General features: G+C 34.5%; 4 protein-coding genes across 5 annotated transcripts; all 4 read left to right on the top strand.

Annotated features, from left to right (window-relative positions):
* Positions 1-108: 108 nt before the first annotated feature.
* Positions 109-3,733, top strand: LOC105949920 (replication protein A 32 kDa subunit B). Of its 2 annotated transcripts, none has more exons than XM_012973223.2 (10): positions 109-417; positions 683-793; positions 890-987; positions 1,090-1,131; positions 1,225-1,302; positions 2,177-2,255; positions 2,357-2,449; positions 2,529-2,608; positions 3,234-3,302; positions 3,437-3,733. In XM_012973223.2, the coding sequence occupies exons 1-10, from the start codon at positions 313-315 to the stop codon at positions 3,519-3,521; spliced, it is 840 nt and encodes a 279-aa protein (XP_012828677.2). In that variant the 5' UTR covers positions 109-312; the 3' UTR covers positions 3,522-3,733. The 2 variants fall into 2 exon arrangements, with proteins under 2 accessions (XP_012828677.2, XP_012828678.2); XM_012973224.2 differs by having other exon boundaries at positions 129-417; positions 2,360-2,449.
* Positions 3,734-13,440: 9,707 nt separating this feature from the next.
* On the top strand, positions 13,441-16,986 carry LOC105949876 (nuclear transcription factor Y subunit A-10). Its single transcript, XM_088824848.1, has 6 exons — positions 13,441-13,640; positions 13,990-14,233; positions 14,677-14,798; positions 14,928-14,999; positions 15,163-15,303; positions 16,321-16,986. The coding sequence occupies exons 2-6, from the start codon at positions 14,014-14,016 to the stop codon at positions 16,720-16,722; spliced, it is 957 nt and encodes a 318-aa protein (XP_088680974.1). The 5' UTR covers positions 13,441-13,640; positions 13,990-14,013; the 3' UTR covers positions 16,723-16,986.
* Positions 16,987-17,969: 983 nt separating this feature from the next.
* Positions 17,970-18,713, top strand: LOC148767312 (uncharacterized). Its single transcript, XM_088823939.1, has 2 exons — positions 17,970-18,312; positions 18,358-18,713. Exons 1-2 carry the CDS (start codon positions 17,970-17,972, stop codon positions 18,711-18,713), a joined length of 699 nt encoding a protein of 232 aa, XP_088680065.1.
* A 213-nt stretch (positions 18,714-18,926) lies between these two features.
* On the top strand, positions 18,927-21,370 carry CP33 (chloroplast RNA-binding protein 33). The gene is made up of 4 exons (XM_012973300.2): positions 18,927-19,507; positions 19,746-19,847; positions 20,559-20,867; positions 20,970-21,370. Exons 1-4 carry the CDS (start codon positions 19,076-19,078, stop codon positions 21,105-21,107), a joined length of 981 nt encoding a protein of 326 aa, XP_012828754.2. The 5' UTR covers positions 18,927-19,075; the 3' UTR covers positions 21,108-21,370.
* Positions 21,371-21,513: the final 143 nt, after the last annotated feature.

A 21,513-nucleotide genomic window follows, 5' to 3' on the forward strand; every position in this document is an offset into this window, starting at 1 on the left:
GTTTGAACAAGTAACATTGGGCCAAATTTTGGTGGAACTACAAACGGGCCTCGAAGCAAGTTTCAAACTGATCAATTTTTTTTTTCTATTTTTTAATTTTTTTATTAGTGAAGTCCAAACGGCAAACCAAACACGGCCTTAACACCTACAGAAACAAAAGGGAGCAAGTATAGTACAGAACGAGAAATCAAAATGGCGGGAACTCAATAAACCCTTGGCCTAATCTTTACTCCCTACTGTCGACTTCGATAACGAATCTGCATAGCACAATCGAACACTCCACAGCATATTTCTTCGCACTTTCGAAGAGAGATGTACGGGAATAGCCAATTTGATGGCAACGCCGCCTTCTCCGGCGGCGGTTTCATGCCTTCTCAGGCCACCCAAAACGCGGATCCTGCCTTCTCTCCGGCCAAGGTGCGTTTACCGAACGTTAACGTTTCCTTCTTATTTCCTATGTCTGTAAATTTAACGAATCCTATTTTGCTTGGTTTTTAGTACTTCTCTAGAAACCCTAAACTGCGATTTTAGTAATGGAGTGTTGCTGGAATTATGAAAAAAGGGGTTTTGAAAAGGATATTTGATTTCCATTTCCCGATTTTTTTCTTTCGAACTTTCAATTTTGGTTTTGTTGTGAGCATGAAAAGTGATGCAATTGCATCATCTTACGGGTTTTCCGCAGAGCCGTGAAGCGCAGGCTTTACTTCCATTAACCGTGAAGCAAATAAGTGAAGCTTTTCAAGCGAGTGACGACAAGGCGAATTTTCTAATCGACGGTGTTGATGTGAATAATGTAGGTATTTGTTTTGGGGAAGTAACTGTGGTTCAATTCCAGTTAATTTTTTCACTATAATCGATCGATAATTTTTTTAGATTATGTTGTCTTCAGGTGAAGTTGTTGGGTATGTTGTATGAAAAAACTGAAAGGGTGACTGATGTTTCGTTTGTGCTTGACGATGGAACTGGTCGGATTGATTGTCACAGATGGTATGTTTTTTAGGGTCTATTTGTCGTTTCTTATTTATGTGTTAGTTGTGGTTGCAATTCTCGTGCGTGAGTATGACTTGTTGTGCATCTGTTACATTGTAGGGTAAATGAAGCTGTTGATACGAAGGAAATGGAGCTGCTACTGTAATACTTTTGCTACGTAGATTCGACCTTCAGTAATGGGTTATTTTATATCCTACTTGTTCTAACTTGTTTTTCATGTTCCTACTTAATCAGAAACGGCATGTACGTCAAGGTTCATGGACATTTGAAGGGATTCCAAGGCAAAAAACAGTTGATGGTTTACTCTGTCAGGTACTCGTTAATTCAATTTTATCATAAGCTTTTTTTTTTTTATTTACCATGTTTTCAAGAATCCGTTACCATGCTCGTTCTTCTCCTCTTGTCTGATATGCTAAAGATTTTTGTATCTTTTCTTAAACCTACTGATTCTCCAGTACTTTTAGCTCACTGTGTGTCCTTCATAGGCAAAGCCAGTCTCTCTAAAATCAACAAATCAGCACAAAGAGATTATTGTTTTTTTTTTTTTTTTTTTTTGTAAATTAATTTTGTCTGAAGTTTTACATAATAAATAAGCTGGATTCATCATTGGAATAAGACAAATAGTTCTTGGGTAACTTACATGCCTTGAGATGTTAGAATTCTGTGGGGTTGGTCTTAAATATCAATAATTGTGGTAGAAATCCACTCTTGCAAAGATGTCTGGTTCTCGATCAGTTGTTAATTGGACCACGGAAGATGTTAAGTCTTTATCTCCTACTTTTACTGGTTTGTTGCTCCGACTGACCTCATGGCAAGATTTTCGTATTTCCAGGTAGCCTAGAATGTACTCACATAATTCATTAGTTTAATTATGGTGTTCCTGAAATTCTCGTTCCTAATTGTCTGATAATCCTGTCACCGTGGTGTTTAGAATTCCTGAGCTGACTGTTAGCAGCTAGTGTGAAACAATATTGATTGCAATTGTGAACCTCAATTACCTTGGTTTTCTTCTGCCTGTGACCCTCTAATAATCCAAAAATATCTTACCAACCAAGAGTTACCTTTGCTAGGTTATCACGTCAATCGAATCTCAGCATGTGCATTTTGTATGCAATTTGTTTTGTTCTGTTCTTAATTGTGATCATCCTTGCGGAAGAAGTTTAATTAAAACGGTTGTTACTATCAGGCCTGTTACAGACTATGACGAGGTTGCAAATCACTTTGCTGATTGCATTTATGTCCACTGCTACAATACAAGATTACGGGTATGATATAGACTGATTCCGAGCACCATTTTATGAGTAGACATTGATGAAATATCATGTTCCGTTTTAATATTTAGTTTTTTTTTCCCTCCTCTCTGTAGAAGTCGCAGGATGCTCACCAAGTGCCAGGTCTCATGCAGAATTCAACTTTCAATACTCCTTCAAAGGGCTACCAATCTACTCCGTCAAATAATGTAAGTGTAAACCGTTATCCTGAAATGAAATTTGGAGTGCCTATCCTTCTCAATCACATGCATTGATTGTCGGATACAGGTTTCTGTACAATATAACACGGACGAGGTCAAGGGCATCGAAAGAAATATCTTAGACTTTTTGCAGCAGCCGTCGTGCATGTAAGTTGTACAGACATTATCTATCTGCCTTCGTCCTTGGACGTATTTTCGCAGAAATTCTCTCGTACATGCTTGTCACAGTATGTTATAATTGCACACAAGCACACATCAAGTTAATGGTTTAGTAATTGAGAGTGGAAGCATGTGTTACTCTTGCTTTGGTGTTATTCCTACAAATTTCTGGATCCGATGTATAATTTTTACGGATTACATATGCATGTCCGATGCTACAGAATTACTACATTTAGAGATGCTAGTCTTCTTACATGAATTCTTGGAAGACAAATAAAATTTAAAAATGCCTTCCGTCGCTTACAGGAACGTTCAATTCTATATATTGGTACAATCTTTTTTCAATGTCGTAGGAAAGTGCAACATTTTAGGTCAAATTTTTAGTTCATTTATATTGAGTTTTTATGTTGTAAAATGTTTTTCTTTGACTTACGAACCTCTTCACTGATATCCGTGTCAAGAAACATTGACTGCTATTGGTATTTAGTGCGTGTATTTTGTCCAGTTTGAAATATGTGAAATCTTCATTATCTAACCAGAATCTTTCACTTGCACTCTTGAGTAATCGATCTGTTGAGGGTAAGACATTACTAATGTTCTTCGTGTTTTACAGTGCAAAAGAAAAAGGAGTCCACCGTGATGAATTTGTTCAATATCTGAACGTTCCAGAGAATAAGATTTTGTAACTCCTCTCTCTCTCTCTTCTTTCGGCTTTTCTCGGCTTTTATGTACATTTGAACTCTCTTGAGCATAATATTCGATCTCTTGTGTGTGTGTGTTTTTTTTTCTTTTTCCGTGGTGCTTTCTTTCTTACAGGGAAGCTATCGAATCTCTGGAATCAGAAGGTCTGATTTATTCAACAATTGATGAATTCCACTTCAAGTCCACTGCCAACGGTTGAAATTTAATGCAACGGGTTTTAACCGATTGCCGTAGCAAGTAAAAAAAAAAACCTTATCTTTCTCAGTACTTTATATCTGCAGCTACGAGTTATTGGGTATACGTGCGTATGAATAATCTTTCATTTTCGTCTAGTGTTAGTTTCCTTTATTGTTGGGTGATGTCGAACTCGAATGTTATTCATCTGAATGAACTAAAATTCTCTGATTTTGCGGCTTTTGCTATGCTCTCTCTCTCTCTCTCTCTCTCTCTCTCTCTCTCTCTCTCACACACACACACACACACACAAAAGCAAAAGCCAACCAGAATGTATCGAAAAAGGTTGGTGATTGGTGATTGTCCGTTCAGTTCTGACGATACTGGAAACAACCGATACTCGTAAAGTTTTGTAAACAAAAAAACAAAAAAGTATGTGGCTGTAGCATCAAATCAACCACAAATGGCTTCAATTTTAGATTTATAATGTTAATAATATATCTTTTTTCTCTTAATTAATTAACAACTCAATTAACTAAGCCGGCTAATTAATTATTTGCGCGCAATGGGATTCTTCCAACAGATGATATCTTACCCACCTGGAAAGTGTGTGAGTTAATGTATTATTTTGTACGGAAACAATTAATAATATTGATTTTTTAGAAATAAATCAATAAACATTTCAAACTGATGATCGAGAAAAGAAACTACCCCACTCACTTTATTGTGGGCCCCATCAATCAATCTATTATATAGGATCACTGAAAAAGGAATCTCATACAAGATTCCAATACTAATTATTTGCATTATTATAACTACCATTTGCTAATTATGGCATTAGAATAACTACAAAGACTTCCCTTTCACAAATTAATACATGGTCTTTTCTAATTAAATCAATTTCTTACAAAGTAAAACACAGAATGAGTGTTATAGAGAGGAAAAAATTAGAAGAATATATATATACAGCTAAATATTTATAAATTAATAGAGTTGGTATTTGTAATTTTTTATTAACTTAGAGAATTACTAAATTATCGAACTTTTATGGAGTCGGGACCAAAAAAAATTATTGTATAAGTGAGATTATTAATTTATCGAGATACCACATCTTCTAACATAACCAATTGGATTCAAAGAAAAACATATATCGTGATTGACTCGTGACATCATGGATGATGTCATCACTAATTAAGGATCTAATTAAATCTCTCTATAATTACTTTTTGGGCTTAATTAATGTTGTATGATTCACACGAGTCCAATGGTGGAGTTTGCTGTAGATAGAAGATAGAAACTAAACAAAGTTGAAATAAATAATAATAGAAAAAGTTGTTGGCTACCTATGTGGATTGCAAATATGCATTGGAGACCATTTTTTTTTTTTTTAATTTTCATATATTTGTGTGACTTCGTGCACCAAGTCACCAAGTCTATTCCACTTTTGTGCAGTGTTTGGTTGTTGACACGTGCCACGCATATCTAACCTATACACTGGTTAATTTTTTATTTGGTAAATTAAGGTCTCCTCACTAGAGAAAAGGTCAAATTATAAAAAAATATTTATATTTCGGTAATTACAACCACCACTTACCTAAGATTTATTATACATCAATCACTGCGGTGCCAAATTTAGTGAGTCTTTTAGATTGTGTGGAATATTTTCTAGTTTGAACTTGTTTTACCCCATTCGAGCTCTACATTTTGAAACAAAATAATCATAAGATGTGTCTCTTGGCTTGTAAATATCGGATTGTGGTGCGCCAGAAACTGCATTTCTGTACAAAACGAATATAAACTAGAGAACATTCCACGAAATCTAGAAGATTATGTTAAAATTGACACATAAAGGTGGACGTGTAAAAATATTCATAGTTGAAGAGAATAACTGTAATTACCCAAACAAGAGGGGTTTTTTGGGGTTTTTCCGTAATGACTGTAATTTACCGTATTTTTTTGCATATAACTAAACACGAGCAAAACAGCAGCTGAAAGAGGGGCACAATAATACGGGGCTTGAGAAAAGAAAAAAAACATATCCAGTTCTTCATTTTGCAATCATTTAACATTTTTTGTCATTTCCATCGATGTTCTGTTATTACAAATGAAATATTATCAAGCATGTGGCCGTCACTGTCTTAACTGACGAACTAACGGTAACTTGTCGAAAATGACCCGAGAGTTTCAATTGTTGAAACATGAATGTGAAGTCGAAGTAAAAATTGAAGGACTAAACGTGTAATTTTGCAAATTTATATATATTCCATGATTGGAGAGTTGAATCGTGTGTGAAAATGTGAGAAAGGTGACAGTTGTTTGATGTTTTAACAACCTCTGATTCCATTACAGCTGGTTTAATTTGATGGATCCCCTTTTACCAAACCTTGTCCCATCCACACCACACACACACATATTTCAATAAAATAAAATAAGTGTATTAATCTTTAATTTTCTTATGCAATATGTGTTGGATCATTAATCCAACGTTGGACTTATATGTGAAATATTATGTGTTGCAAGACTGTCACGTAAGGTTAAGCCCGTTAAAGTGATCGACTAAAGTTTATCTGGATTGGGCTTTAATGTGTCTAATAGGGTGTGGGCCTTTAATGTGTAGAGACATTAGGGTAATTTTATTATAGTGATGGGCTAAAATAAAATTACACAAGATAACCCATTAGGTTATCTATATATATTGGTCATGGTCCCCGGGTCACATGTACGAATTCCATTCTCTATGTATTCCATCGACATAAAGAAAACGAAGAGAAGTCTAAAGGGTTCTCGGGTTCGGATGTACATGATGATCTGGAAGATCCATGATCGTTTCATATCAATTCCACCGGAGTAAGGTACGCTTTCGATTTAAGTTTATGCACAATATTCTTGATGATTCGGCATGACGGTTCCATGGAATTTATTCAAGTTTATTCCAACAAGTGGTATCAGAGCCACCATGTCTTGAATTATCGGGGATATTATGTTTGTTAAATTTCCCTATTTCGAAGTTATGCGAAATATGATTTTGTGGATTCAATTCTGAAAAATTATGGTCCGATTATGAACTTGGAATTGTACTGTTATGTTATGTGACAATTTCTTAATTTATTAAAATTCATCCGGCCTGTTGTTTGTTGTTTGTTAATTGTTTAATTAATTTCAGAATTGTGTTATTTAATTGCTGAATTACAAATCTGGAGATTGGTTTGTTTATGTAAATCTGAATCTCGATTTCATTACGATTCTATAAGAATCTTTTAACAGTTGTTGTATGATTAAGTTCACCTTTTGGGTTGATTAATTTCAAATTTGGGTTAAATTATTCGGTTATTAATCTATTGGGTTGAAGGATAAAGTTTACGGTCTGAAATTCCAATTTGCAACGGTGAATGAATGGCGGCTGATTTGGTTTTCCGGCCGAGCCATCCTTCGGCACCACCGCTGCAATGATTCTCACACCACCATCTTTCTTCATATTTCCCACATACTAAGCCACACTCAGGACCATCTCCGTTCAGTTTTCGGTGGCGGAGGCGGCAGATCTGTGTACCTATGTCGTTCGCGACAATGGCGGCACAATTTGCTGAAAGTGCCTCGATTGGCGCCGCCGGTTGATTCTGGCGGCGTCTATGCTCGTGGGTTGTATGTTTCCAGCGGAAATCAGGGGTGGTGGAGCCAGATTAGGGAGATGAGATGGTGGCGGCGTGTGTCTAGTTGAAGAAGTCAATTAGGGCTGTTTAATTAAAGTTTTCGAAATTGCTATTCAAGTCCCCTAAATTTAAGTTATTACTGATTTTTGGGCCGGGGTCGATTTGAAATAACGAAAAAATCTGCATTACAGCCTTAAGCTTTCGAAAATTGCATTTCAGTTCCTGTTTTTTTAAGTCTCCCTCAAAACTGTGATATACATTCAGAAAATTTATTTTTAACCCCCAATTTAAGTATTTCTGAATCTCATGTCCTTTTTTCACTCAAAGACTTTTCTTTCAAATTTTCAATTCAGTCCTTTTAAGTTGAAAGATTTTCTGGTTTTAGGGCAAAGGCAATTTTTAAGGAACGAAAAATTGATTTTAAGTTTTTACAAAAGGTTTTGGGGCCACTTGAAATTTAAGTTTTACGAAGAATCAAACGAATAAGTGAATTATTTTTTAATTCTCTTTAAGAACTTGTTTGATCAATAAATTGAGATTCAGTTTGAATTTCAATTGAGTTTCCTAAGGCATTTTATTTTGGGGAATTTCAGATTTCTAAAGTTCGGGTCTTTTCTTTTTGGATTGAAATTTTGGATTAATTAGTCAAATTATGGATATGAATTATTATAATTCAATTGGTTTTGACTCATTAAAGTTTCGTTTGTTTGTCAATATATGTATGAGTTATCATGTATAACTCAATAAGCTTTGACCCAATCGATATTTGGCACGTAGACTCGTGACTTTTTTATAAATTTGAGTCTTCATTGTTTTGTGAAAATTCATAAGAATTTAGATTTATTTGTCAGAAATTTATTGTTGGCTTTAAATCTAATAAGGTTGAATTTGTGAGCTCATTTTACTTTAAGCTCAAATTCAAATAAATATGAATTTTATGATTTATGGTTTAGGCTCATCTTTGGGTTATAAAGTGAAGATTTCTAGTCGCTTTATTTTGACTTTAAATCTAAATAACGTGAGATTTGGGTTCATAAGGTAATTTAATTAGGCCTCTAACTAAAGATTTTTTTAGAAAGTCTAAAGGCTTAAATTCAGTTAAAATTCAAATATTGGTTTGATTTATGTATTTTGATATGAATTAAGAGAAGCAGCATCTCGCCTAAGTGAGCTCTCCTGTGAAACTTAATTTATTTTAAAATACAAAAGGTTTTGTGCATGTAATAATGTGGGTATTGTGTCGGCCCTAAGGAAGGCCAATACTTTGCAGAATTGCATGTGCACATTGTGGTGGTAAACGCGTGGCGATTATTTGGTGTTTTGCATGTGAATAATAGTTTGGCCCTAAGGTAAAATTATTATTTGATGTGCTCTTATTGTCAGTGTTTGATTACTACACCAAGATATCACTTACAAGTTAATATCATTGTCCAAAGATAAGTTATTAATGGAGTGCCCGATATCTTGAGATGGAATATACCTTTATTTGAATTTGTGGTTGATACATAATAAATATGTGACGGTTATTAGAATTTCATGTGAGCTGTAAATTGGCCCTAAGGTAGATTTATTGTTTGACACGATAGTTTACCGTCAATATTTATTTATAAAAGGTTGCCGCTTAAAAGTTAACGAGTTGTCCATAACGTCAAGTTAACATTGGGCTAGGTATTTATGATAAATGAACCCAATTCCGTTTAATTATGTCATACATACATAGATTCTATTTGATATTTTTATGACATAATAGTAGTTGTGAGCATGTCTTCTTGTTTATGTTCTCTATTTAGTTCATGCTTCCGCTTCTGCGTTATCTGTCAATGTTAATTTTGGTTCTTGTGCTTTATAGCACAATTTACTTATTATTTAGGGTGCATAGATCTTGATTTTACCTTTTAAATACAACGACCAACTAGTTTTTTCGGAATTAAAAGTTTCCTTAAGGTTAAAATAAAAGGGACTTAAAGAATATGATCGTTCTAATTATAAGTATTAAGATCATTTGGTGCACCATTTAAGAAATCTTTAGGGGCATCAAGATTGATAGGGCAAGTACTAGAATATTTCTTAAGGCACTTTTGATACGTTTTATTATTAAAATGACAAGTTTGAATCAAGTATAGTTTTTGACTAATCTTGCTTCATTATTAATAAAAGAAAAGAAATATAAAGGAGTACATTCAGTATTAGTTTAATCTCACTTTCGGCTTAAGCACTAAAGTTACGATTTATTAACTTTAAAGTGCATATGGTTTGATTTTTCTTTCTACATCTATAGTCAACATAAGGTTTGTTTCAAAACCTAAAGGATAAATGAATTCTTTGTCAGCTCTTATTTGACTGTGTAGAAATAAAATGACATAAGTGAGAAAAGACTAAAAGTACTCAGTTGGCTATTATCTCATAGAATGACACATTGTTGCAGTAGAGACATCATAATAGATTTTCCAAAAGTAACAGAATCATGTCCGCTTTATCTGTTATTTAAAGATATGAGTCTCCAAAGTATGTCAAATGACAAGTAAGGTTTTGCTTCTAATCTTAAGAGAAGCACTAAAGACTGCAACATATGTTTCTTTTTTTTTTTAAGAGGGATGTATAAAATCTCTTAAGGATATTGAGTTTAAGGGGGGAGAAAGGGTTATACTCATTGTTGTATGAAAGAGATAATTTATTTTTCTCATTTTGTTGCTATAGACAATAATAAAAATACTGTCTTCTCCCACATGAAGGAAATTGCTCCTTAAAGATAAACTCAACAACCTTAAGAGAATACAATATTAAATTGAGTTAAACTTAAGATGATAATGACATTTGGATCTTATCAATTGTCAAAAGTGTGAAATCACTTGGTCACAAATGTATATTTGAGACCATTTGAATTTCAATAGGCAATGTTGAAAAAGTTATAACTAAAGTCTAATCACCTAGAGTTTCACTCAATACGGACTCTGTTTTAGAGTTTTAGGATTCCATAAACGGTGTTACAACTCATAATGATTATCTCATATTTGTGAGGTAAATAAAGTTAATGTTTGTATATACCATGTGATACGTGGGAGATAATCCTGCACCTCTCATTCAATGCCCAATAAAGATCTTATGGTAAAAGAAGAATGCAAAAAGGTTCCCTATGCTGTCAACTTTGGGAAATTATATGCATACTTCGGTATGTACGCATTCGGCTAAATCGTACATAAAGTTAGGCAGATATTTAAATAATTCCTTAAAGTAGATATTTGAAAAGAAACAAAAGGATTATACAGTAATTATAGAGAACATAAGGTCATTTATGCTCATTTATCGAAATCAATTCATTTGGGAGATCATTTGGTTTTTTTTGATTTCGAGTTTGTATGATGCTTGTACATTATAGATCCATTTAATGTATACCTAATTAAAAGAGAATTTAAGTACGAGTGTTTAGCCAACACCCAAAACTCTTTTTTAACTACGGTAATCAGTTTATAAAAGCATCTTATTTTGTAATATACAGAGTGGATAGGTGTCTATAGAATACGTCGATATAAACTCCATTATGTGTGCACACTAAGGATGTCACCCAAAAGGTCTCATGAGCATATTGCTCGTATGGGTGTCATATTAATTAAGGATATTCGGTTTTAGTGGGAGTTTATAATAAATGTGTTCTTTTGGCGTAGACACAATTTTTTGGGTTAATTCGGATTAAGGATACTCTTAGGATAATTTCTGCAGAAATAAGGTTTTGGTTTATTCACACTCTGATTTGTTAAGGTTTGATCTCGTTAAGGAGGACCAATTGGAAATAGGTATGTTAAGGTCACATTGCATGACATTTCCATGCTACACATCCACATCATAATCTATGTCATTCGATTGTGTTGATACTGTGACCATTGTTGGGTCCCGTTACGACTAATGTGAACGAAGGCCCCTTTGATTCAGTGTTAGCATGATTGATGGACGAGATTGGTTATAGACACACTTCAGTAATGACAGCAAAGTTGAGCTCAAAATTTATTTATGCAACCTATAATTATAAAGTTACACATATAGTCCAAGTGGGAGATTGTTGGATCATTAATCCAACGTTGGACTTATATGTGAAATATTATGTGTTGCAAGACTGTCACGTAAGGTTAAGCCCGTTAAAGTGATCGACTAAAGTTTATCTGGATTGGGCTTTAATGTGTCTAATAGGGTGTGGGCCTTTAATGTGTAGAGACATTAGGGTAATTTTATTATAGTGATGGGCTAAAATAAAATTACACAAGATAACCCATTAGGTTATCTATATATATTGGTCATGGTCCCCGGGTCACATGTACGAATTCCATTCTCTATGTATTCCATCGACATAAAGAAAACGAAGAGAAGTCTAAAGGGTTCTCGGGTTCGGATGTACATGATGATCTGGAAGATCCATGATCGTTTCATATCAATTCCACCGGAGTAAGGTACGCTTTCGATTTAAGTTTATGCACAATATTCTTGATGATTCGGCATGACGGTTCCATGGAATTTATTCAAGTTTATTCCAACAATATGAAGGACATTAATTAAAAATTGTGAGAAATAAAATTTGCAGGAATTAGTATATTGCATTATTAATTAATTGGCCAAAACTGTTTTAATTAGGTAAATCATTTTTCAGATTTTTGTGATTAATTAATTTACCCTTAAAAAATGTTTACCAATTTTTCACACAGACACACATATTATCATGATTCATGTGTGTGTTGTGTAAGAAAAATATTTTAGATGATTAACTAATAATAATAATTAATCATGCATACACAATATATAATTCAGCATCCTTAAACCCGACATTGACAATTACCATAGAACCCTCACACATATACATGTGTATACATACTAGGAAAACAGACTATACATATATTATATATAATTATATTGCTGTCGAATAATACTAAATAATTTTACATAATTTTGTGTAATTAAAAATCAGTATGAGAAGAATATGACGTGCACGAGAGTGGTATTAAGTATTAACAAAACCACTAATTAAATATTTATCAACTATACTATAACAAATACTAATATTAACAGTGACATCATCCATTAATATATGTAACAAAGTTGTCACCATAGATGGCTATATCAATAATTTATTTATTTTTATTTTATTTTGAAGAAGAAGAAGATAGCTACATCAATAATTCAATACAATGACAACAAATATGAACTATTAGAGGCAAAATACAAAGTTTAATCATCGAATATAAATATTAACGATAAGTCCTGATTAAATTTTTTTTTTATGAATGAAACTAAGATTAAATAATTTGAGAAAGTCAAACCACCAAAAAATAAGAGAATTACACATTGATGATGTATATGATAATTACTTTTTTTGTTGTTGTTGTTGTCATATATATTATAATTACTTTAATAATTAGGCAATTCCATACAATGACGAAGTCCTCAAATTATAATTCTAATATTTTGTGGGAAAATTAGATGTTAAACTTGGTTATTTACGATGAATGAATTTTAACCGTAAATATATATATAATCAAACACACCCATTTATATGTGTATTCAGTGGACACTTATTTAATCAAATATATAGTTTAAATTCACCCGATATAAATAAATCCCCCATTTTTTTTTAAAAAATAATTCAATCTTTTCCCACGAAAATGAGGACCAATCTCTTTCAACTCCCACCATTGATTCACTTTGGCTAACTAAAGAGACAGTTGGCAGTTTACACGATTGCAATATTTACAATTTTATTTTATGTGCCATATATATATTCCACCTGTTCCGTAATATCTGTCTCTTTTGAGTATTTATTTTGTTTCATATTATCTGTCACTTTACAATTCCAATACTGCATTAATTGCTTATTTTTCAATTTTACCCTTATTAACTCTATAGCACACTTCCTGCATTAATTAATAAACAAGGGTATTTTGGTCCATCAATACCTATTTTCTTAAAATCAAGACATATTTGTTGAGATTCTTAAGATTTGCGTCAAGGTGAAAGACGACACATATTTAGGAGTGGAGAGTTTTTTTTTTGGGATTGAAAACACACACTTGGCAATTACAATTGATGAAACCAAAAGTCTTTTTCTGTTAGAATAAAATCAAAAGTAACGTCACTTTTTTTCTCTTTTAAAGCAATTGGGATTAATGAGTAAAAGGGAAAGCGACAAATACTTGAAACTTTAGAGAGAGAGAGAGAGAGAGAGAGAGTTTAAAAATAGTAATATTCACATAAACCAAAGTAATATAATTAGTAAGAGAGACATGCGAGATAAATTTCATTGGTCATTAATTCTCTCTCTCTCTCTCTAGATCTCTCTCTCTGTCTCTTTCTCTCTCTAGATATATTTTCTCTCTCCGGCTGCTGCCGGTGTTTCAAATTGTACAGACAGACAGTCTTGCTGGTTGTCTTCGTTCTTGATCATATCGGAGGCGCCCCCGCTGCTGCTGCTGCTGCTGCTAATTAATTCAATTGCTACAAATTAATAATAATTGGTACCTTTTCTAACTCTCCTCAATTTCCACAAATACATGAACAACTGTACGATGTTTAATTACTACACTCACTCAAACTGCTTCATTTTCTATATACTTGTTAATTAGTTGCTTCTTATATATATTTTTTTATTAATATAAATACCTTGATTGTATCTATATATATACACATATTTATGCGAAGCCGCCGGCTGTGTTACTACTCAACCATCTATTTAGCTCTAAATTAATTAATTTTTTAATTCGACTTTTTATTTTTATTTTTGTTTAATTTTGAAAATAGAAGAAAAAATAGTTGAAAGCAAGAATATTGGAGCTGAAAATAAATTTGCATTCTGGCTTATTGTAGCTGGAAAAAAAGAAAATCACGACCATGCACAGTGTCAGCTGCTTCTTAAAAGAACATGAAGGAGTGGCAAACGGGCCACTGTCAGCGGCGGTACCGCTGTGGAATGGGCTGCGATCCGATCAGCCGCCGCAGCTGGCTTATGATCAGTCAAAGCTCGCTAACGGTCATTTGTTTGCCGCTAGAGAACGTTCCGAAAATCGGCTGGGGAATGGAATTATCAGTACTCATTTCACTCTTTTCTCCGGTATTTCTATTCCTTCTAGATCTAGTTAGTGCATATATATATATATATACATGTGAATGTGAATGAATATATTGATTTATAAATGTTGTTCCTGAAATTCTCTTATATGTTTTACAATTACACATCTTATAAATGTGAAAATTCTCAAATATTTAGTTTTGGAATATATGCACTAATAAGAGCCATCAATATATATAATTGTTAGGTGGCATTTAATTACAAGATTTTATAAAAGTATAAGTTGGTTACTATAAATAAAATTTAGATAATTGATTATCTCTAAAAGTTGAGGTGTTTTTGCAAATTTTCTAAAAATTCAACTCTAAACAACTAATTAATTAGAAGTTGCAGTGTTTAATTCCATACAAACATTTTTTTTTTTTTTTTGTGTTGAATATATATTTATGACCTTATTTATTTATTTATCTAAATTCAATTTATAGGTGACTGCAAAAGTAATGAAAATGGAGATAAAGCTCCATTAATGCAGACAGTCTCCTCGGTCGTCGAAGCTCCTACAATGGATTTTCGTGGGCACTTCGAGCTTGGATTCGGCCAACAAATGGTAAAACATAATTTCTCAATTTTTAAATATTTTTTGTACTTTAATCCCTTTGTCGAACATAATCGATTCTCACATTGAGAAAAGAAAAAAAAAAGAGATGTAAAACTGTTTATCGAAAAAACAACGCAGATTTATGGGAAATATCCATATGCGGAGCAGTGCTATGGAGTGTACTCAACTTACGGAAGTACTCAAATTGCGGTTAGTCCATTTCGTGACGATCGTATTCAACGTCTTTTTAACGGTTTTTGATGTTAAATATGTGAAGTTAAACATGTGAGGTATTTGAATCAAATTTGCTGGATGTCTAAATGCTAATTGTATTTATGTTTGTTTGTTTTTTTTTTTTTTTCGTTTTTCGCAGGGGCGTATGATGTTGCCGTTCAGCATGGCTAGTGATGGAGGGCCGATATTCGTAAACCCAAAGCAGTACAGTGGGATCATTAGGCGCAGAAAGAAGCGCGCTAAGGCTGAACTGCAGAATCGACTACTCAAACTCCGCAAGGTATATATATGTTTTAAGTTAGAATATTCATAAATTTCAAGACCAACGTAACATTTCGAATCGTCGATCAAGAAACAATTTCATTTAAAGCATTACGTACAGTTAAACCTCTATAAATTAATACAGTTAGGACCACCGAAACTCTATTAATTTAGCGAAACAAATTTTTAGCATGTTGTCTTCGAGTCGGGACCAGAAAAAGATATTATTTAAACGAGGTTCAATTAATCGAGGTTCTACTATAGTTGAATCTCTGGAATAGTTCGAGGTTGGTTCTTGTAAATGTTTAAGTAGTTCTTTACCGTAAGAAAAATTAATATTACCGATATAACTACGCCTCGTAGTTACACAGATACGGAAAACACGTGAAGTTTCCCCGTGTCGGAAACGTTTCGGACACGAAACGCGAAGACACCTATAAGAAAAATTGTTGGGCCGTATCTGTAATATTTGAAAAGTTGGACACGCGTATTACCCTAAGTAGATACGCGTGTCAAGGGGGAAAAAAAGAATTTTGTTTTTTACAAATCTGATTATTTGGGATTTTGTGAAACTGGAGGTATAAATTGGCAGCTCTCTCTCATTAATCCGATAATTAATTGCAAATTTATTTGAATAAACGTATTAATTATTCATGTAAATTTTAATATTATAAATAAAAAACTAAAACATAATTTAGTAATAATTTATAAATAAACCCCTATATTTTTAATATTTATACGTATCCTTCACGTTTCCGTGTCCTACTTTTTTTGATTAAGTGTATCCCGGTGTCCGTATCCGTGTGTCGCTGTGTCCCCGTTCCCGTGTCTATGTAACATTTACTACGGTGATAATAAATATTAAATATTGTCGTTAATACAAATATTATATGACAATGTTTTGTAATTTCATCACGAGTGATCGATTCCTTATAAAAATTGAACTATATATGAATAGCTATGGTGACAGGTTTTGTGACGATTTTCGTGTTATACTTTACGGTACGAAATTAATGCGCGGTGGTTTAATTTGCAGCCATATCTGCACCATTCGCGCCACCTCCATGCAATGAGGCGTCCAAGGGGAAACGGTGGCCGCTTCCTCAACACAAAAAACTCCGGCGACACCACAAAAAAAACCGCCGGAGAAAAACAGCTCCGGCAGCAGAACTTTGGCGGTTCCAACGAGAGCAGCAGCAGATCCACCAGCCCAGGCTCAGAGGTCACCACCAGCAACGATCACGGTGGCTACCTTTTTTCCACCGCTGTTGCTTCTGCTGCTACTACTACTACTACTATTAATACTGATGTTCAGTATCCTTTTCAAATGAATCACGTCCATCGATCATTTCATCAATTTACGGATCGTGCGGTGGTGAATACAGCGCCACTTGGCATTGCGATGGGCGGTTCAGGTGGTAATTACCTGAAAGTTTGATGATCTGATGAGAGGAGAAATATGGGTGAGAAAATGATAATAATTATTATCAATTCTCATTCAGTGATTTGTTCGCTTGGGCAACTCATTCTTGGCTATCTCCCACATCGGAGTAAAATGAATCTATCTTCGAATAACAACGAATATTTCTAGTATTAAATAATATGTTTAATACGCCCCCTAATAATTTAGTGCAGAAAATGTATGGAAGTACTGCTTAAGTTGTAGTAACTTAATTTGCTGATGTTTTTTTTTAATTTTTTTTTTTTTCTTTTTTTTTTTTTGTGTGTGTGTTATCGATCTTCATGAAATAACAATATTGTGGGAATATTTTTGTACTTTTGTAATATGCTCTTTCAGCTCATACTATCTCAATATTCGCTCGTTAATTGAATTTGTTCTTATTACGATTTTTTTGTTCATAAGTGTGTGAAAAACTGTGTTAGTGTGTGTAACAGAAACGCAAACAATCACTGACAACTGAACTGAACGCTCGGTTTATTGTGATTGGGACTCCATACATGCTTCAGCTTCCCAGAAGAATGAATTGCTGATCAACAGTTCTTTTTGAAAAGGGTAAATTACAACCAGCCCCTGAGGTATGGTGAAATTACAAAAATCCCCCTAATGTTTGGGTAATTACAACCACCCCTCAACTATAAATCTTCTTATATGTCACTGTTGCAGTTTCAAATTTAGTGGAATCTTCGAGATTATATGGAATATTATCACTTTTTTTTTACCCGTTTTATCCCATTCGAACTCTACATTTTGAAACAATATCATCATAATATATATTTTTTGGCTTGTATAAATCAGATTGTGGTGCATCAAAAACTGTACTTTTACACAAAACGAGTACAAATTAGAGCACATTCTACGAAATCTAGATGATTAATTTTAATTTGACACCATAAAGGTGGAGGTGTAAGAAAAAATCATAGTTGAGGGGGATTAATGTAATTACCCAAATAAGAGGGATTTTTTCATAAATTGACCATACCTCAAGGGTAGTTGTAATTTACCGTTTTAAAAATGAATTATCAAGTAGGCTCTTTAGCATTCAGAACTGGAAAGAAATCTGGAACCCATTCCCCCGAAAATTTGTGTTTTCTTATGGCGGTTCAAAAAAAATTTCTCCCGACCAACGCCGAATTATTTCGGAGGAAGACCTGCCCCTCTCCTCTCTGTACAGTTGTAATGACGGCGACGAGACGATATTACATGTGCTTCTTCACTGCAGAGGAATGGCGGAAGTTTGGAGAAGTCACCCGTTCGACCTAGCCCATGACCTCACTTTCTCTTCGACTCGGCATTGGGTGGAAAGTTTGCAGCATCTGCTTGACAAGGAAACTTTCATTCTAGCATTGGTGGTTGCATGGAAAGCTTGGGATAATAGGAACCTAGATATGAAAGGCGAGAAGTACTTGCTATCGTGCGAGTTGGTGACTTGGAGTTGCAATTATTTGGCAATATTTAAGGCAGCCCAAATTCGACCCAATGCCAACCTTACACAGCTGCACCCAAGCGAGTGGATCCCCCCTCCACTAGATGTGATCAAATTGAACTTCGATGCAGCACTTCCAATAGGTAAATAATTTCTAACTACATCTGTTGTGGCAAGAAACATCGAAGGTACATGCATGGAGTGGAAAGTGACAAGGCTAGACGGAAACCTACGCCCAGTGGAAGGAGAAGCTCTCGCTGCATTAAGGGCTATTGTTTGGGCAAAGGAAAAGGGATGGGAGAACGTCATTCTGGAAGGAGATTGTATCCAAGTAATCAATGTCCTTCGTAATGGAGAAGCTGCATTTTCGTCGTTTGGATCACTAGTTGAGGAATGTTGTTTTATTGCGAGTACCTTTAACTCGTGTAACTTTATGTTCATCAAGCGTGCAGGCAACTCTTTAGCTCATGCTATTGCTAAAATTCCTTGTATCGACTATTTGGAGGGCTTCAACCTTCCTATGAATTTGACGGATGTCGTCTAATAATATGTCTTTTTTCTCCTAAAAAAAAAGTAGGCTCTTTGGCGGATTTTGGTTGATCAATGAACTAATTGAACAATTTAGTGTGATCATTGATTATGAATATTTTGATTTTGGATGGAAATTATTTCCTTGGATGTTTTGGGTGTAAGATTTTACATGTAGGGATTTTTAGCAATTTTCTCAAACTTATATACCTAAATCGAAAATATTCATAAGCAAGTACTGGTACAAAAACAAAATTTTCAAAACTTTAAACCCAAACCTTATCTCCACTTATCTACCTCAATTCAAAACCCCCAATTCTTGATTTTCCGCTGCCATTTTTTTTTCTGATTGGAGCTTCAACAGGAAGAACAAAAAAAATGTCAGCATCTTCTCTTACAATGGCGGCAGCCGCCTTTGCCACGTCATCACATTCTCTTTCTTCAACTTCAATTGATCATATCTCTCTTCACCTCTTCCCATTTTCTAAGGCAAACCCCATAAAAACCCACCCTTCAAAGCTCAAGTCTTTTTTCAACTGTTCTTCATTCTCTTCCCTCTGCCGCTCTTCTTCAGTTTACTGCGCTTCGACTGCGTTTGACAGCGTCGAGTTGAATCAAGAAGATGTTGATGATGATGAAGATGAAGAAGAAGATATTGATGAAGAAGAAACATTGTCCGAGATTCAAGATGAAGAAGCTGACGTGTCACAGCCCTCCGGGAGGCTGTACGCCGGGAACTTGCCGTTTTCGATGACGTCTGCGCAGTTGTCCGAAATCTTTGCCGAAGCTGGCCGTGTTGTTTCGGTGGAGGTGTATACTTTATTTCTTTTCTGAATCAAAAAATTGAATTTAAATTTATTTAGGTTTAAATTTTTGTTCTTGATTGCCTAAGATAAAAGTGGTGTCTTTTTAAATGCTATACTTACGGTTGCATATCGAGTGATACGAGAATTTAATTATATGTAACTCGAGTGATTATTGTAGCGTTCAGTTTGACCCTTTAAATATTGTGGCAGTGTAATAACAATGCTGATTTTTGGTGTTAAAGATTGTGTATGATAGAGTTACAGATAGGAGCCGAGGATTTGCGTTTGTTACTATGGGCAGTTTTGAAGAAGCCAAAGAGGCGATCCGGTTGTTCGATGGTGCTGTAAGTTGTCTCTGTTCCGTAAATCTTTAGCATTTTTCATGTAATCGAACTGTTGAACTAGCTCAAGGATTTCATTCCATGGCAATAAAACAATGTAGTAATAGTACCGATATATGTAGATATTGGCCTTTTTCTTTTTTATTTTTGGTTGCAACTCAAATGTCTCGACATACTTAGGAAGAATCAAGATTGTCTCGTTCAGTGGCGGAGCAGTAATTTATTCTTTATTCGGGCCCAAATAAACCCTAAAGATTCTTTAGTGGGCCAACGATAAAGCTAGATTGGAAAAACTCGAACCCCAAATTTGTCGTCGTTTGAGTTGACTTTCTAATCCAACTTGAATCAGTTAGATTGGATGTCGTGTCAGAGAGTTATGAGTTATGCATGAATGAATGAATGAACACTGCCCTAACTCACAATAAGTCTACTTTGAACGTGATTTTGACCATCTTACGGTATAAATCTAATCTATAAATATAATCTTGGAAAACTCATAACATCAAAATTGTAGCCCTTTAAATCGGCTTTCTAACCCAACTTGAATCATCAGCTAAAACTGGTGGTTGGGTTTGAAAGTTATACCAGTAGTAAAATTGAAACGACATTTAGCATTTCAGTAACTGTAATACTTGAGATAAACATGAGCTTTAGCCGATCATTTAGTTAGTCAGATGAAATGACATTTTTGCCCTTTTAAATTGTTCATGCTAGCAAATTGGAGGGCGTACGGCGAAGGTGAATATCCCGGAAGTGCCGAGGGGTGGCGAAAGGGAAGTAATGAGCCCGAAGATAAGAAGCAGCTATCAGGGTTTTGTTGATAGCCCGTACAAAATATACGCAGGCAACCTTAGCTGGAATTTAACATCTCAAATACTTAGAGACACTTTCTCACAGCAGCCCGGTTTTCTAAGTGCTAAGGTTATCTACGATAGAGACTCTGGAAGATCCCGTGGCTTTGGATTCATTACTTTCTCTTCTGCCGAGGATGTTCAATCCGCAATGGACGCCCTTAATGGATTGGTAAAGCCCGAAAAAAAAAAAAAAGATTTTTTTTTTGGAAATGTTTTTGCTCTTTATTAGTTTTGTTAACTATTTATCTTTTTTTTTTTTTTTGTACGGTAGGAGCTGGAAGGGCGGCCGTTGAGGTTGAATTTGTCGGAGCAGAGAGCTCCGGCCGCTTCTTCTTCGCCGGATGTTGATAGTGCAACGGACAATAATTTGGAAAGCGGTGAGATATTTTCGAGTGTTGTAAGAGCTTGAGTGGATTCTTTGTGAAAAAAACGATGCTCGAAGCACAATTTTGAACCTGTGCGTGTGTGTATTGTTGTTGATTTGATTAGATGTTTCGGCTGATTTGGAGATGTAATGTAATTGGTAATAAGAGCTAATGGTGTAATTAGAGGATATAATTGGAACTTATATACATGTTATGTTGTTGATAATTGATTTGAATGTTGTTGTAGCAGTTGTGCTGAAGATTGTAACCTTGAATATTATTTAGAGATCCCCTATTTTCATCTCAAGTACTATTTCTGTAAAGTTGTAAACCAGCCTTCATTAGATGAGTTGCACATACTCTTCATTAAATCAAGGGTTCAAATATTGCACACACACACACACACACACACACACACACACACACACACACACACACATGTATGCATAA

Source organism: Erythranthe guttata, chromosome 10, assembly GCF_056151865.1.
Source record: "Erythranthe guttata isolate IM_541 chromosome 10, IM_541, whole genome shotgun sequence".
In the NCBI taxonomy this organism is placed as follows: domain Eukaryota; kingdom Viridiplantae; phylum Streptophyta; class Magnoliopsida; order Lamiales; family Phrymaceae; genus Erythranthe; species Erythranthe guttata.

Excerpts from the sequence above, each read along its gene's own strand:
- LOC105949920 (XM_012973223.2), top strand. The coding sequence starts at position 313 with ATGTACGGGAATAGCCAATTTGATGGCAACGCCGCCTTCTCCGGCGGC. Across the intron at positions 418-682 it reads CTGCCTTCTCTCCGGCCAAG|AGCCGTGAAGCGCAGGCTTT; the intron begins GTGCGTTTACCG and ends GGTTTTCCGCAG. Across the intron at positions 794-889 it reads ACGGTGTTGATGTGAATAAT|GTGAAGTTGTTGGGTATGTT; the intron begins GTAGGTATTTGT and ends TGTTGTCTTCAG.
- LOC105949876 (XM_088824848.1), top strand. The coding sequence starts at position 14,014 with ATGCACAGTGTCAGCTGCTTCTTAAAAGAACATGAAGGAGTGGCAAAC. Across the intron at positions 14,234-14,676 it reads TCATTTCACTCTTTTCTCCG|GTGACTGCAAAAGTAATGAA; the intron begins GTATTTCTATTC and ends TTCAATTTATAG. Across the intron at positions 14,799-14,927 it reads TTGGATTCGGCCAACAAATG|ATTTATGGGAAATATCCATA; the intron begins GTAAAACATAAT and ends AAAACAACGCAG.
- LOC148767312 (XM_088823939.1), top strand. The coding sequence starts at position 17,970 with ATGGCGGAAGTTTGGAGAAGTCACCCGTTCGACCTAGCCCATGACCTC. Across the intron at positions 18,313-18,357 it reads CGATGCAGCACTTCCAATAG|GTACATGCATGGAGTGGAAA; the intron begins GTAAATAATTTC and ends GAAACATCGAAG.
- CP33 (XM_012973300.2), top strand. The coding sequence starts at position 19,076 with ATGTCAGCATCTTCTCTTACAATGGCGGCAGCCGCCTTTGCCACGTCA. Across the intron at positions 19,508-19,745 it reads GCCGTGTTGTTTCGGTGGAG|ATTGTGTATGATAGAGTTAC; the intron begins GTGTATACTTTA and ends TTGGTGTTAAAG. Across the intron at positions 20,868-20,969 it reads TGGACGCCCTTAATGGATTG|GAGCTGGAAGGGCGGCCGTT; the intron begins GTAAAGCCCGAA and ends TTTGTACGGTAG.